The sequence below is a fragment of the Natator depressus genome, chromosome 16 (assembly GCF_965152275.1).
Source record: "Natator depressus isolate rNatDep1 chromosome 16, rNatDep2.hap1, whole genome shotgun sequence".
In the NCBI taxonomy this organism is placed as follows: Eukaryota; Metazoa; Chordata; order Testudines; family Cheloniidae; genus Natator; species Natator depressus.
Genome location: NC_134249.1, coordinates 20194985 through 20209282, shown reverse-complemented (window position 1 = coordinate 20209282; position 14298 = coordinate 20194985). Strand labels below are relative to the sequence as shown.

Below are 14298 nucleotides of genomic sequence, written 5' to 3'. Positions count from 1 at the left end.
CCTTTCTGTGCAGTCAGGTGTGTTGTTCTCACAGTGGATCCCACTGAAGCCAGAGGGGCAGGTGCACGTGTAGCTGTTGACACAATCCGTGCAGTTGGCCCCATTCTTGCAGGGGTTGCTGGCGCACTCGTTGATGTCCTCCTCGCATTTGGGCCCCCGGAAGCCTGCCAGGCAGTCGCAGAAGAAGGCGTCGATGCTGTCAGAGCAGGAGCCACCGTTATGGCAGGGATCTGAAAGAAGAGGCAGTCACGTAGCATTAAGATACAGCAGTTCACAGCCCCGAACACAGCAGTGAAGCCGGGCAGCTTTCATGCAGCATTAGCCCATAATGCTGCCACCTGTGAGCAGCCAGATCTTGCTGAGAAAACGGGGCAGTTCAGCCATGAAAAGAACCCAGCCCAAATTGAAGCTCTCTCTAGTTCTGGAGCTCAGCCGGCAGATTCGCTCACAGGAGTATCAAAGCAGCTGAGCAAGGCAGCGCTGGCCTGATCCTGGACAAGGCAGGAGCTGGCACTGAACACACAAAGAGCCTGATTCTCCATTCCCTGCTCCTTGTGTTGTCATTTGTGCCAGGGCAGGGTAGGTGTGAAATGCTGCCATTTCTGATTCACACCCATTCTGCCCTGCTCTAAATGATGACACTGGGTACAGCGCCATGGAGAATCCAGTCCAAAAGTTCTGATTCTCTTTTGGACAACGGCATGGGTACTTTTAAAAACCACACAAGGTGGAACAGGTGGCATTAAAAGGGGAACATTGTTTCCCACCCTAACCAAAGGGGAATCCCCAATGCCCCTGCAGGGGGAACTGTTGCAATTGCAGGCTTTATTAACAGCAGATCCTGTGAACGGCGAGCCAGGAAAACACTGCATCTCATTGGAATTTTTGGAATCTGCGTCATCATTACAGGTTGTAACGACTGGTTGCCCTCATCCTTTCACTGCACCATGTCCTGCTCTCCCTGAAATTCAAGCTCCTTTAAGGAGTTCAGAATACAGAATACGATTTTAGCACCAGCTCGGAGAGTAGATGCTCGGCCCAGCTCTTACTTGGCTTGCAGTCATCGATGTCGGTATCGCAGTTGCGGCCGGTGTAGCCTGCTTTGCAGTTGCAGCGGTAGCTCCCATCTGTGTTCTGGCACGTGGCGCCATTTCGACAGGGGCTTTTCACACATTCGTTGATGTCAATCTCACATGTTTGACCTACAAGAGAAAGGGAGGGAAAGCTTTAGCACTTTAACATGCTGGTAGAAGTCCTGCGATCACGGTTTCCTTTAGCACCAGCACAGATCACCCCTATGGTGGGGAAGTATCACTATTCCCATTGGGAAGGAGGCGGCTGCGGCACACGGACAGGGAGTGAGTTGACCACAGTCACACAGTGAGTCAGTTGCAGAGCCAAGGATCGACCCCAGAAGTCTTGGTTCTCATGTCCTTAATTTAACAACAAGGCCACTCTCCCACCTTTGTTCTGATATTCTCTGAGCCACATGGGAAAGGGAAGGCACAAAACGAGAGGAGGGTTCAGCATAACCTGGCTGCCCAGGAGAGAGGAGAGTGCTGAACTCGGAAGAGGACGGATCAGCGCACGCATCAGAGATCCCCTCCATACCTTGCCAGCCAGAGGGGCAGACGCAGGAGAAGCTCTCGTAGTCCTCCGACTCTCTGCACTCGCCGCCATTCTTACACGGACTGGCTGCACATGGAGCTAGCACATCCTCGCACGTAGCCCCTGTGGACAGAGCGAGAGGGACACGCGGCTGAAGCCTTGATGGCAGGCTGCTGTCCCAAGTCAACAAAAGGTGGCAGGGCCTGTGACATGCTCGCTGCATCCAGCCCGCTGCCCAAGAAGTCTTGGGCTAGTTCCAGGCCTTGACAAGACAAAGGGGCTCGTGCTTCCTCCGTAACCCACCAGGGTCATTTCAGAATTCCCACCAATTTCATGGAGACTGACACGCCTATGTAGAGCTGCACTCCCCACTCATGACCTGCCTCTTGGAGGCCTTCCAGGAGAGCTCCTTACTGGGAAGGACGGGGATGTCCCATCTGCTGGGGGGGCTTTGAATGGTTTTACTTGGTCCCAGTTCCCAGTCCGGAGAGAGCCTGGGCACCCACCTTTCAGATTAAAACTATGGAGACAATCCAAAACTGAGCCTTTATTTGACAGGAAAGTGCAGTTTTGGAAGGAGGGCTTTCAAATGCCCCTGAATGGTCGTTTTTCCTGTTTACACACTAGCCAAGGGCTAAATTCCCTCCAAAATGTTATCTTCCTTGTCAGCCGTTATCTTCTAAGTTGGCCTTTGCTATTTTCCAGAGCCTTCCACTCTCCTCCTCCCCCCATTGGTTTCCATGGCTACTGGCGAAGACAGGAAACTAGTCATGGCTTCCTACAATTGTGCACATGTTGCCATTTTGTGCAAGAGGAAGCAGGAAACTGGCAAACAGGAATCAGGTCAGCAGAAATTCCTCCCCCTACGGAATCCACAGCCGGTTATGCACCCCGACCTGCTGCGTATTTTTCCAAAAGGAGCATCAGTGGGTAAACAGAGTTGTTCCCAAAACAGACCCTGAACGGGGGACAGGGCTGAAAGCAGAGGAGACACGACATGCTGTCCTTAATAATCCAGCACCGGACGAGGAGGAGTACGGGAGCCCAGCGCCCACAAACCACATCTTCACTTCTGTATTCATTGGAAAGGGGCAGGGACGAAGCACAAGTTCAAAATCCTGCCCTGCCGCTTCCGAAAGCTCCTTGGAGTTTCCTTTTCTAAGGTTTGGCTGTGCCAAAACACTGCCCGGGTCGCCCCATAGCGTCCTGTACGCAGTCCCAGATCCTCAGCTCATGTAAGTTGGCAAAGCTCCAAGGAAGTCAGCGTTGCCTCTTCGGCTTACGCTGGCTGAGGATATGGCTCATGGCGTGTGCACAACAGGGAGGGAGACGGGTATTTTATGAATTATGGGCTAGACCTTGCTCCCACTGAAGTCAATAGCAAAACTCTCCTGCGGAGGTACTGGTGTGGTACTGCCTGAGAAGGGAGGGTGCTGTGCTGCTCAGTGAATCTCTTTTCAGGGCTGATCTCTCTTGAGGAAAGGATGCAGGACCCGAAAGCCCATGCAGCAGTTCTGCTGCAGTGTAACTTTCAGTACAGGCTGCTCTCTTACCTGTATACGGCAGGAGACAGTTGCATTTGTAGCCGGCTACATCATCTATGCAGGTTCCCTGATTCAGGCAAGGGTTTGAAGCACATTCATTGATATTGGTCTGGCAGTTGGGCCCTGAGTTAGAAGAACCAAACACACATCAGCAAACTCGGTGCAGACCATGATGGTGGTTTCCTCTGGCTCAAGAGGAATGGTATGATGGGAAAGCCAGAGAGAAGGACAGGAGGACGGGATGAATGAGGCAATGATGCACACAGAACCCACTGGTTACCTCTAGAGGCCAGTCCAGATAAGAGGTTAAGAGTTTACTACTGTTACCAGCTAGAGGAGTATCTCCTTTAGCTGAAGTTGTGGCAGTCAGCACTTTTAGTGCAGAAGGTCCCAGGTTCAAAGCCCAGTGCTGACCCATCCATTGTTGCCTTTCCCATAGATGCCCAGTTTGTGTTCCATGACAATAAATTCACCCAGAACTATCCACAGCAGCAAAGCTCCCGCCACTCAGCTATAAGAAAGTAGTGACAGTCCTTACCGCTGAATCCCTCCCGGCAGGTACAGATGTATCCGCTGGTCATATCCTTGCAGGTGCCCCCATTCATGCAAGGATTCGATTCACACTCGTTGTTGTTGATGTCGCAGTTTGTCCCACTCCAGCCTGGGTCACAATCACACCTGTAGCTTTTGTCAGAAAGAAAAATATAAAGCAGAGAGTCCAGTTGTACTCATCCCCCCAACCCCTTCAATCAACCCTTATTTTGTAAGGGTCAGAACTTATTTGAAGCACAAGCTCCCAACCACACTGAAGCAGAGAAAAGAGCTCACAGCTAGTCCTGGATGACTGAGCAGTTGGAGAACCGGCGCTTTAGAGGCTCCTTGATAGGACTGCAGGATTCCAGAATTGTAAGAGACCCGCATTAAGTCAAATACTAGATCTCGTTTAGGGCGGGGGGGGGGGGGGGCGGGAGACGACACACTACAGCTCTTCACACCTGGAATCTCCAGTTCAAATCTGGGTTTCTACAAGTCCCCAAACCACCATGGCAATTCAGGATGCTAGGCAGTCTTTGCTCAGTGGAAGCCAGGGGCTGCACCTAGAGCTAGCCATGTACACCAGCAACAGGGCGCATTGACAGAGCTGTATGTGGGAGCCTCTCTCTGGAATAGCAGGAGGGCTGCAGAGCAAGATTTGGGTGTCGTGGCAAAGCTGTGCTGGGGCCCAAAATTGAAATAGCGAAGGGTGCTGCTGGAATTTGGAAGGTGTATTAACAGAGCTGCGTGGACAGATACATGCTGTTGGCTTCCTGAAAACCTACCCATTGAGTCCGTCATTGCATTTCCCATGGATGCAGGGGTTGCTGTTACACTCATTCACTTCCAGCACACACATGGGATCGTGGTATCCCTCGGGGCAGATGCACGTGAAGCCATTGATGCCGTCCTTACAGGTTCCGCCATTGTGGCACGGGTTGCTGGCACACTCATCGATGTTGATGTTGCACATTCTCCCTAGGAGGGGGAAGAGCCAAAAAGCGTCACCTCCGTGAAGTATGCGAGGCATCCTGGGAACTCTCACCTGTCTCATCAGGGGAGTAATAATAAAAAGGGTCTCAGTGCAGGTAGGCAAGACTCCCACTGAGTGCAACGGACACCCAGCCTGCATAAAGGCCGGTAGGACGGAGTCTCCAAGTAGTGCTGGTTCTAAAGGTACATGCACATAACCACCAGCATGACTCCTCTTTGGTGGAAGGTGACTTAGCAGTAGCTGGCTTGCCTCTCTTCTTAATTAAATACAGTTGTAGGGAGCGAGGCCATCCCTGACATTACTTTGGCTGCAGGAGGAAACAATGAAGGGAAGCAATCTCAGCCTATAACCCTACCTGCTGGCAGCTTGGCAAAGAAAGGCCCTATTCAAAGCCCCTGGCAGCAGGCATAGGGCGGAGAGGCTCTGCAAGGCTACCGCCCCCACTGCGGGTGAGCAGGGAGCCAGCCGGGGTCTATGCGTATCAAAGGACGTACACATTTTCCAGCGGCAATCAAACAAACCAGTTAGACGAGGCAGCAACCCGATACCCATGGGATTTGATGGTGCGGGAGCCTAATAACCAGCTTTCGACTCTCTCTAATTATTGGACTCAGCTAAGTCACCCACCCGAGCCGGCAGGAGCCCCAGCCTCCCTTAGGGAGAGCGAATAGCTTGTTTCATAGACCAGCAGATGCTGTGGCGAGGAGGCAGGGACAGGGTCTACACTAGTGTCCAAGACAGGCTTCAGATGCAGCTAGAGCCTGGGCTAGGCTAAGCATGGAGCCCCTGAGACAGGCTGATGGAGACTGGCAGCGAAGGCTACAATTTCCAAGGTGATCAGAGACTTTGGGGCCCAACTGGAGACCAGCTGATGGGGCCGGCTCTCTTCCAAAGGACCAGATTTTTCTGAGGACGGGTGCTCAGGGAGAGTCTCGAATTGGGGCCCTAGGAACGGAGGCATCCAGGATCGCCAGCCACTTCTGAAATCGTGGCCCACATCTCTCTCCCGCTGCAGAATGCACAGCAGCAGGGCAGCTGCCTCACTCTGCGCAGTGAGGTTAAATCATGGTAAATTCTCTAAATAAATGTGTCTTCTGATGTGCACTCATCTCCTGCCCAATGTAGAGATGGCAGCTCTCTGGGGCAGGAACTTTTTTATTATATGGGTGTACAACGCCTAGCGCAATGGGGCCTTAATCCCTGATTATGGCTCTAGGTCCTATCATAATAGAAAGAATAATCCATCATTTCATAACCTCTTCTGCCATTACCTCCTCTTTGCACCCAGCCTCAGAGTCAGGGGAGGGACTCTGCAGGCCCCAGAGTCCCAGCCACTGGCCTCTGGCTCTGCATTCAAAGTTTGTGGGTGGGATTTAGGGTATTCAGACATCTAAATACCCGACTGAGCTTGCAAATCAGAGGGCTTGATTAAACCTGGGTGGGAAAATCTCACCCTACGATCATAGCGAGCTCCCCACTCCATCCTGTCCCCGGCCCTTTCTCCAGTGGCCAGCGACAGCTCTCACCTGTGTATCCTGGCTCGCAAGTACATTCATAGCCATTGATCTTGTCTAGGCACTTGCCATAGTCACACGGGTTGCTAGCACAGTCATCCAGATTGATTTCACAGTTAGGCCCTTGAAGAGGAAAATGTTACGAGAAGTTTACAGGCCTCAGGCCTCACTGACAAGACCAAATATAGTCAGAAGAGACTGATAATGGGGGTGGGGAACTGAGGCACTCTTCCCCCCTGAAAAAAGTCCTCCTTTGAAAACTCTTTCCACACCCCCAGGTGCGGAGGTGGTTCTAAAATAGACAGTCAAGCCCCGAGAACTTGCCCTCTTTATGGGAAAGGCCTGTGGGTTTCCTATGATCAGCCAGGCACTGGGAGACAAAGCAAGAGCGCAAATAAGCTCCACATCCCCTGGTTTTGTTTCCATGACCCAAACGTTCACACTCACCTCAACGGATCACATCCCCCCCACCACTCATGGACAGATAACTGGAGTCCTGCCAGAGCCCGGACTGCCCTGTTCACTGCTAAAACAGAGTCCCAGACGGGTGACTCCTCCTTACCTGTGGTGCCTTTGAGGCAAAGGCAGTTGTAGGCGTTGTTCCTGTCCTGGCAAGTCCCTCCATTTTTGCATGGCTGGCTCTGGCACTCGTTGATGTTGATGTCACAGAGGTGGCCCATGTAGCCAGGCTGGCAGAGACAGATGAAGGCAGCGATGCCGTCTCTGCAGGTCCCATAGTGGCACGGGTCAGGGTCACATTCGTTTTTGTCGATTTCACAGTGAGCACCCGCAAATCCTGGCACGGGGAAGAAGCCAACAGTCAAGCCAGAGCGGGAGCCTCGCATCATGCACTTGCCTCTCCTAATGCAGGGCCTGGTCCTGAGAGGCGCAAAGCATGTGCCGCTCCCCACCGAGAGCTGCAATGCTCAGAATCCCTTCAGAGCAGACCCATCATGCCCATGGCTCCCCTCCCCAAGCAGCTAGGGGAAAGGGGAGGGAACAGAGAGAGAATCTAAGTCCTAAGGAGTACCCATTTTTCCTTCAGCCATCCATAGACAACCTCACAGCCATTCCACTTCCACCTGAACATGCCTAGATAGCCTCTGGAGATACCACAGCAGAGTCAGACTACACACTGGCTCATCCCTCCACCCCCCCCCCGGCCCCCAGGGTCAAATGGGCTGGGACCAAGGTATTCCCCACAGCGATCAGCTAAGCACTGCCACTATGCCACAGAGCCAGCCTGTATGGCTCATGTGTGCCTACAGTCGCCGGCTTCATGGGAGAGCCCCGGTCCCAACCCTGCCTGACCTGTCACGCCAGCCACTCTGTAGGGAACATTTGTCCAGTCTAAAGAACCTGGAAATAGAGCCAGGCCGAAGGGAGAGTGGGTGAATTGCAGGCTGCAGAGATTCACAACCTGCTTCGGAGGTAGCCCCCTTACGTGAGAATGGGTTTGCAAATAGTTAGATGGAGGGAGGTGGCACCATTGTATCCAGCCTCTGGGTGAACTGGACAGTGGGCATGAGTTGCTCTTGAATGCAGTCACAGCGTTTTTATCTACCTAGGCTCTTGTCTGATCCCAGTGTTTCTATCTTGTCAAGCCCCTGTCGCTGCAGTATCTGCACACCTCACAAACATCACTGCATGTAGCCTCTCTAGGCAGCAGGGCCGTGCTATTATTCCCATTGTGCAGAAGGGAAACTGAGGCACAGAGCAGTCATGTTGGGAGTCTGTAGCAGAGCAGGGACTTGAACTTGGGTCTCCTGACTCCTGGGCTAATGCTGTAACCACTAGGCAATTGTTCCTTCCCCCTTTCCATTTGAGAGCGGTTCCTTGGCCTCTTCTAGCATAAGGACCCAGGTGCCCAATCCCACGCTTCACACTCCCTTAGTTTTCAGTGGGAATGGAAGCCTCCCTTGGGGAACTGGGCCCCAAGATGCCAAGCTGCATGGAGAGCCTGCCTATCTCTATCAGCCTTGCAACTGCTATCCCCTCCCCCTAATTAATAACCGTCCTCCCCTGCCAAGCTCCCCCAGCGCAGCGAGAGCACAAGCCCAGAGGAGTCAATGGGGCTTTGCTTGAGAACGTGGCCAGAGCGCACAGAACAAAAGCGTCTCCCCCGCACTCAAACGAAAGGGCCTTTCAGAGCCAGGAGCGCTGGGCTTTGTCCCGGTGATGCACAATGATCATCATTAAGCTGGCTCCGCGCAGGAGCCGGTGCCTCACTCGCTTGCCGGCCCCTCCGTGCATTTGTCATGGAATCCGAGGGGGGAAGGGGCGCGCGCACCCATAGATGATAACGCTCTCGCCATTATCCGGCCCTACTCCGCTCCCAGAAGTGGGGGGCGGGGGCGTGGAGGACAAAGTGCAGCTTTGACTATCCTCCATGAAACCCACATAGCAGCTTTTCATCGGGGCTTGGCATTAGCAATACACTAATTAGAGGCCATTCAGCTGGAAGATTTCTGGCGGGAGCTGCTCCACAAAAGAGCCACTGTTCGCCACTGCGGCTCATGTCATCGTCTGGGCCAGTCATGCCTTAGGTTTCACTCATCAAACCCACAGAGCCTTGCACCTTGTTTGGACAATAGAGGCTGCTTTATTTCCCTCCTTCTCTGTCTTACTAGCGTTTGCCGCGGAGGCGGGGAGTAGAGACGGGGAAGAGGACAGGCCCCAAACAACAAGTCCCAAGCAGGTGGGATTATATGTAGGGTTCATTATTGGTATAATGGTAGTTCCAACAGACCCTGACCGAGATCAGGGCCCCGTTGTGCCAAGCGCTACACGGACACACAGCGAGATCCAGTCCCTGCACTGACCGAGAGCAGGGCCCCGTTGTGCCAGGGGTTTCACAGACACAGCGAGAGACAGTCCCTTCCCCGAAGCTCCTACAGTCTAAACACAGCACTAAATCAGTTCCGATATTCATCGACTCCAGGAATCTGGCCCATTATTTCTAGATGCTGCCCTTCTATAGCACCTTTTGCCCAAGCAGCTCAAAACCCTTGACAAGCTTCCAGAACTCGATCCTGCTACCGTGGCATTCAAGCACATAACTCCCCACCAGAAGCAGGATCGGTCCCCGATTAATGCTTCAGCATTAAATATTCTTACCATTTTACAGAGGCAGAAACCAAGGCAAAGGGTGACTTATCCAGGATCTCTCAGCAAATCCATGGCAGAGGCAGGAAGGGGACCCAGGAGTCCCAGTTCCCAGCCTCCCCCTGTTCTAGCTGCCAGACAACACTCCCGCACCCCATTGTGACTGGTCAGCTAAAGGTCTCCCCACCTTCTGTGCACTCGCAGGTGTAGGTGTTGGGGCCGTCTATGCACTTAGCCCCGTTCTTGCACGGCGTGCTGGCGCACTCGTCGATGTCGTATTGACACAGGTGCCCGTTAAAGCCTGGAAGAGAATACAGAGAGAACGCTGATTTCGCACTGCCCCAGCAAGGCCAGCACTGGGACGAGCACTGGCTGCTTGGGAGCATTTCAGGGGCCGTCTCAAAACCTACCGGCTTCCGAAAGAATGGGACTAATGGGGCTGTGGGTGTTGAGAGGTCTGTACTGGGCAGGAGGTGGCGGGTAGAGCAGAGGAATGAAGAACCCGTGGCTTCACCCCAACAGCTCAGACACAACCTGGATTAACTTGTTCCCCACCCACTGCCTCTCTACCCTCGCCCCTTAACCAGGGCGCTTACTCCCAGCAAGTCTGGGACAATGGCTCCTAACACCAGCAAGGGGGACGGGGCAGAAGGCGAGCAGCCCTTGGGCTCGGCCATGGCAAACAGACAGGCAGCTCCAGCTAACAGATTCCACCAGTGGTTTGCCCCCTCCACCGCCCCAGCTCATCCGAGTATTTCCCAGCCCCACACATGAGGCCGGGGGAACCCTCGCTCCCTTGCAGGAGACGACATTTTCCAGACTGGGCTGCGGTTTCCATGGTGATGGCTGGATGGGGGGCTGTGACCCAGTATTGAGCACATCGTATTTACATCTCTAGAGGAGCGAAGGCTCTGAACTTCAAAACCTCCTTTCACAGATTAACCGTCTCCCCATTCTCTGCTCTACCCCCTGACTTTGACACCTTATTCAAACCCGCCAGCGCGGCCCCTCTGCCCAGCCGCCCCTCCTCCCCACACTGGGGCCTTTTCAAGTGCAAAGTTGGGCTTTTTAATCCTCGCTCCTCTCTCCCGCTGGCTGGGCAGGCCCTGCTCAGCTCTCCCGTTGAATGCCAGTGGGCTGCACTGCATCTTCCCACCCACAAGGCCCTGAGCCCGAGAAGAGCTGTGCTCCGGCTGAAGTGCCTGGGATTTGTGGGCGCTCAGCTCCAGTCAGGATTTGGCTCCACAGAAGGAAAGGGCTGGGGCTGCCGTGAAGAGAACCTCTGTGCCCCTTCTTTCACCTGGCCAATTGGGCCTCGCACCAGAAAAGGGCCAGATGCTGCTCTGGGATAAATCAGTTGCGCTCCATAGATTGCAATGGAGAGATGCTGATTTACACCAGTTCTTCTGTGGAGACTCAGGCCTTTGTGACTATCACTGCACTGCACACCGTTGCGCTTTGAGGCATGTGCCCCCATTTCTGGAGCTAAAGGGGAATCTCTTTACATTACAGGGCCTATGACACACAGGAGGGCAGCTCTTAGTCCAGCCAACAGAGGGCAGTGGAACATATACACCAGTCACCAGTTTACAGAGCTCACTACCTTGCGGGGCTCACTGAAATCATCTGCCAGAATCTCTCCAGCATAGGCCTTTGGGGATTCTTGGGTGGGAGAGAGGATCCCAGACCAGCTCTCCCCACACACTTACTGGGTCTAGGGGGGGGAATTCCCACTGGCGCTCCTTCCTCCCTTCCCGGAATGCGCCTGGTGCTCACATTTAAGTTTCCAGACTCATATCCAGGCTGCCAAAGCTAGGAGGCTTCAAACGAAAGGAGCGTTATTTCCCTGAGCTCCAGGGATCTGCCCCACTCTGCTGGGTTGAAATCCATCGGCCCAGCGTTGCCTCTGGGTGGTGGATTAATTCCAACTTTGTTTCCACTACAAAGGCTTATGCTGAAGGCAGTGCTATCGATCGCCCCGTACCTGTGGGGCACTCGCAGTGGAACTCGTTGATCTTATCGATGCAGTTCCCGTTGTGCAGGCAGGGGCTGCTGGCACACTCGTCCGTGTTGATTTCACAGTAAACGCCCTCGTAACCTGTGAGTCAGAGATCCAAAGTGCCTCTCAGAGTTTGCAGCAAAAGACCCACATGCGGAGCATTGCAGGCCTGCTCCGAGGGACGCCAGGCATGGATGGAGCCTGCCGTGTTTGGGGAGCATGGGACAGTGGCCTGCAATGCTCCAGAGCAAAAGCCAACCTGCGGCTGATGGGGGTCATCAGGAAGCATTCTCTATGGGCAAGGTGTTCAATAAATCTCCACCATGGGGTACTTGCACCTTCCCCTCGAGCAGCTGGGGCTGGTCACTGTCGGAGACAGGATATGGACCCCAGCCTGGTAAGTCCTATGTCTGTAAGAGGCATTGTATAAAAAGGGCCCGATCTTGCATTCTCTGTGCACGCAATGCCCTCGTTGGTTTCTGTCTCCCCACCGATCCCCAATATTCCTGTTGCCGCAGTATCGTCAAGGAAATTTAAACCCTGCAGCAGATTTTTCTCCTAAGCTTCATTCTCTGCCAAAACTCAGCCTCTCACCTCCACCTGGACAGACCTTCCCTGCAAATCAGAGCTCTGACTCAAGCCCACTGATGTCACTGGAGGTCTCTCCACTGACTGAAAATGGCCTTAAGGGCTCAGCTTGCTGACGTCAGGGGCAGCCGGGCTGGGCCTGTGGGCTCTGAGATTTAGTTATGGGTCTTCCAGCTGGAGGGTTTTTAAATGCAGGATTTCCCCTGCCCAAGGAACCTCCCTTGTCATTGTTCCTACAAGGTTTCAAAAACACTGATGGTAAGGTTACAAATAAATCACACTTCCATGCAAAGTAATCGCTCATTGCTAAGTGGTATCCACAATCCTGCCATCAGATCTGCATGCCCCATGGTGTCCTCTCAAAGTAAACCATGCTCCCCCCCCAGGACCAAGTCTCCTGTGACAAATTATGACTCTGTTTATTAGCAAAGCGCTTTGCCAATGCACCCAGATATGTGAGCCCCTCTCTGAGGCTCAAGCTAACTTATTTATACAAATAAGCCAAAGCCAATTTAACATAAGAGACAAAAGGAAGCAGAAACTGACAAATATACATACATATCTTATTTGCATACTAACGTTTACCAATCTCCTAGCTCAGTAGGAGCTCTAAGTTAATTAGTTTGAGGACCCACTGTCTCACACTCCTTAATGTTTCTCTTCCTGACAACTATATTTCAACAAACCCTTCAAGTAGCATTTCTTTAATGAATTATAATTTCAATATAATTCATTCTACTTTCACACCTGCCTGCACAGATCAGGATCAGGGTCTAGGAGAGAGAAAAGTGACAGCCCTTCTACTCACCTGGCATGCAGATACACTGGAATTCACCAATCTGATCCAGGCAGGTGGCATCGTTCTGGCACGGATTCGAGAGGCATTCATTGACATCTATCTCACAGCGGGGGCCCGAATACCCCTGGAGACATTGGCACTGGAAGGACCCTTGGGTGTTGATGCATTTCCCAGCATGCTCACAAGGATTGGCTCCTAAAAATGACAAGTGCTGTTGATAAAATCATCTAGCAGTCTCTACTAATGGTCCCAATGTCTGGATGCAAGGGGGTCACGGGGCATTACACAACCTCCCCGCCCCATTTATGTATTTTTAAACCAAAACTCAGCTTGGGCCTCATCCCCTGACATTTTCTTAGAAACAACCCCCAAAGCTGGCAGCCCCTGCGTTTACCTAGAGAGCACTCGTCTATGTCTTGGTTACAGGCTGGGCCCGTGTAACCCGAGGGGCAGGTGCAGATGGCTTTGCCGTTGACAGGGTTGGTGTCGCAGTTAGAGCCTTCGTTGCAGGGGTTACTGATGCAGGCGTCATCCAGGTGGCACAGCAAGCCTATTGAGCAAAGCGCACGCACACACACCTGTCAGGGTACAGCTGTGGAGGCAAGTCTCCCACCTCCGCACGAGCGGAGTGCTGAGAGACCCCAGCCAAGAGCAGACCCCATTGTGCCGGGCGCTGTACAAACACAGCGTCAGAGATAGTCCCTGCCCCAAAGAGCTCCCAATCTAAACAGACCAGACAGATGACAGGTGGCAGAAACAGAAACACGGAAAGGGGAAATAGCCTGCGCACGGTCAGAGCAGGCCAATGGAAGAGCCGAGAAAAGAACCCAGTCTCCAGGCTCCCAGTCCAATGACCGATTCACTCTTTATCCTGGGTGAAGGCAAAGGGCTAAATTCCCCTTGGTGTAACTCCACTGACGCCAGTGCTGTTATGCCAGAGATCAATGTGGCCCAAGGATTATAGAACAGAGAGCTATTAGATCAAGCCAGCTCCACTACCAGGGCAGGATATAGTCCCCAGAATGTACCACTGGACTTTAATCTGGCTGCACACACTTCCCTCCATCCCCATGTATCACACTAAACCTGCAATCACCCACCTGTGCGGCCATGTGGGCACTCGCAGTAGAAAGAGGCCACCCGGTCATGGCAGGTAGCACCCTGGAAGCAGGCAGCCATAGCGCAGTCGTCAATGTTCTCACTGCAGTCCTCGCCAGTCCAGCCGTTGACACAGACGCAGTTGTAGCCACCGTGGTTGTTGTGGCACGTTCCTCCATTCTGGCAGGCATTCGGCATGAGCTGGCACTCATCAACATCTTCAGTGCAATACTGGCCTGCAATGGGGAGGAATATCATAGTGAGTGAACCCAACTCTCATGCTTCAGGGCATGAGCTGGTCTCTCCACAGTGGTCAGGAAGGAATCTCCTGCTTCCCCTGCCACATGTACAGCCCTGCACAGTGAGATAGGTAGTAGGTACAGTGAGTTAGGTACTGGCAGTAACATCTGCCCCACATCTGCTCCCAATTCAGTCAATGGACCTTTTGCTACCTGCTTCATCTGCAGCATGATGCAGTCTGCAGTCTGCAGTCCCTGGTCCGTAAGCTCACACAC

At 53.1% G+C, this 14298-nt stretch overlaps 1 protein-coding gene across 1 annotated transcript in view; it reads right to left on the bottom strand.

The window, feature by feature from the left end:
• The window catches only part of NOTCH1 (notch receptor 1), a 79819-nt gene that overhangs the window by 15969 nt on the left and 49552 nt on the right, over positions 1-14298 (bottom strand). Inside the window, exons 6-18 of the mRNA XM_074974004.1 lie at positions 13786-14019; positions 13080-13235; positions 12695-12880; positions 11284-11397; positions 9487-9600; positions 6757-6990; positions 6207-6317; positions 4472-4664; positions 3691-3836; positions 3162-3275; positions 1612-1731; positions 1050-1202; positions 2-230 (exon numbers count right to left, since the gene is read on the bottom strand). Coding sequence (XP_074830105.1) covers positions 2-230; positions 1050-1202; positions 1612-1731; positions 3162-3275; positions 3691-3836; positions 4472-4664; positions 6207-6317; positions 6757-6990; positions 9487-9600; positions 11284-11397; positions 12695-12880; positions 13080-13235; positions 13786-14019 — 2104 coding nt within the window. The remainder of the gene's footprint in view (position 1; positions 231-1049; positions 1203-1611; positions 1732-3161; positions 3276-3690; positions 3837-4471; positions 4665-6206; positions 6318-6756; positions 6991-9486; positions 9601-11283; positions 11398-12694; positions 12881-13079; positions 13236-13785; positions 14020-14298) is intronic.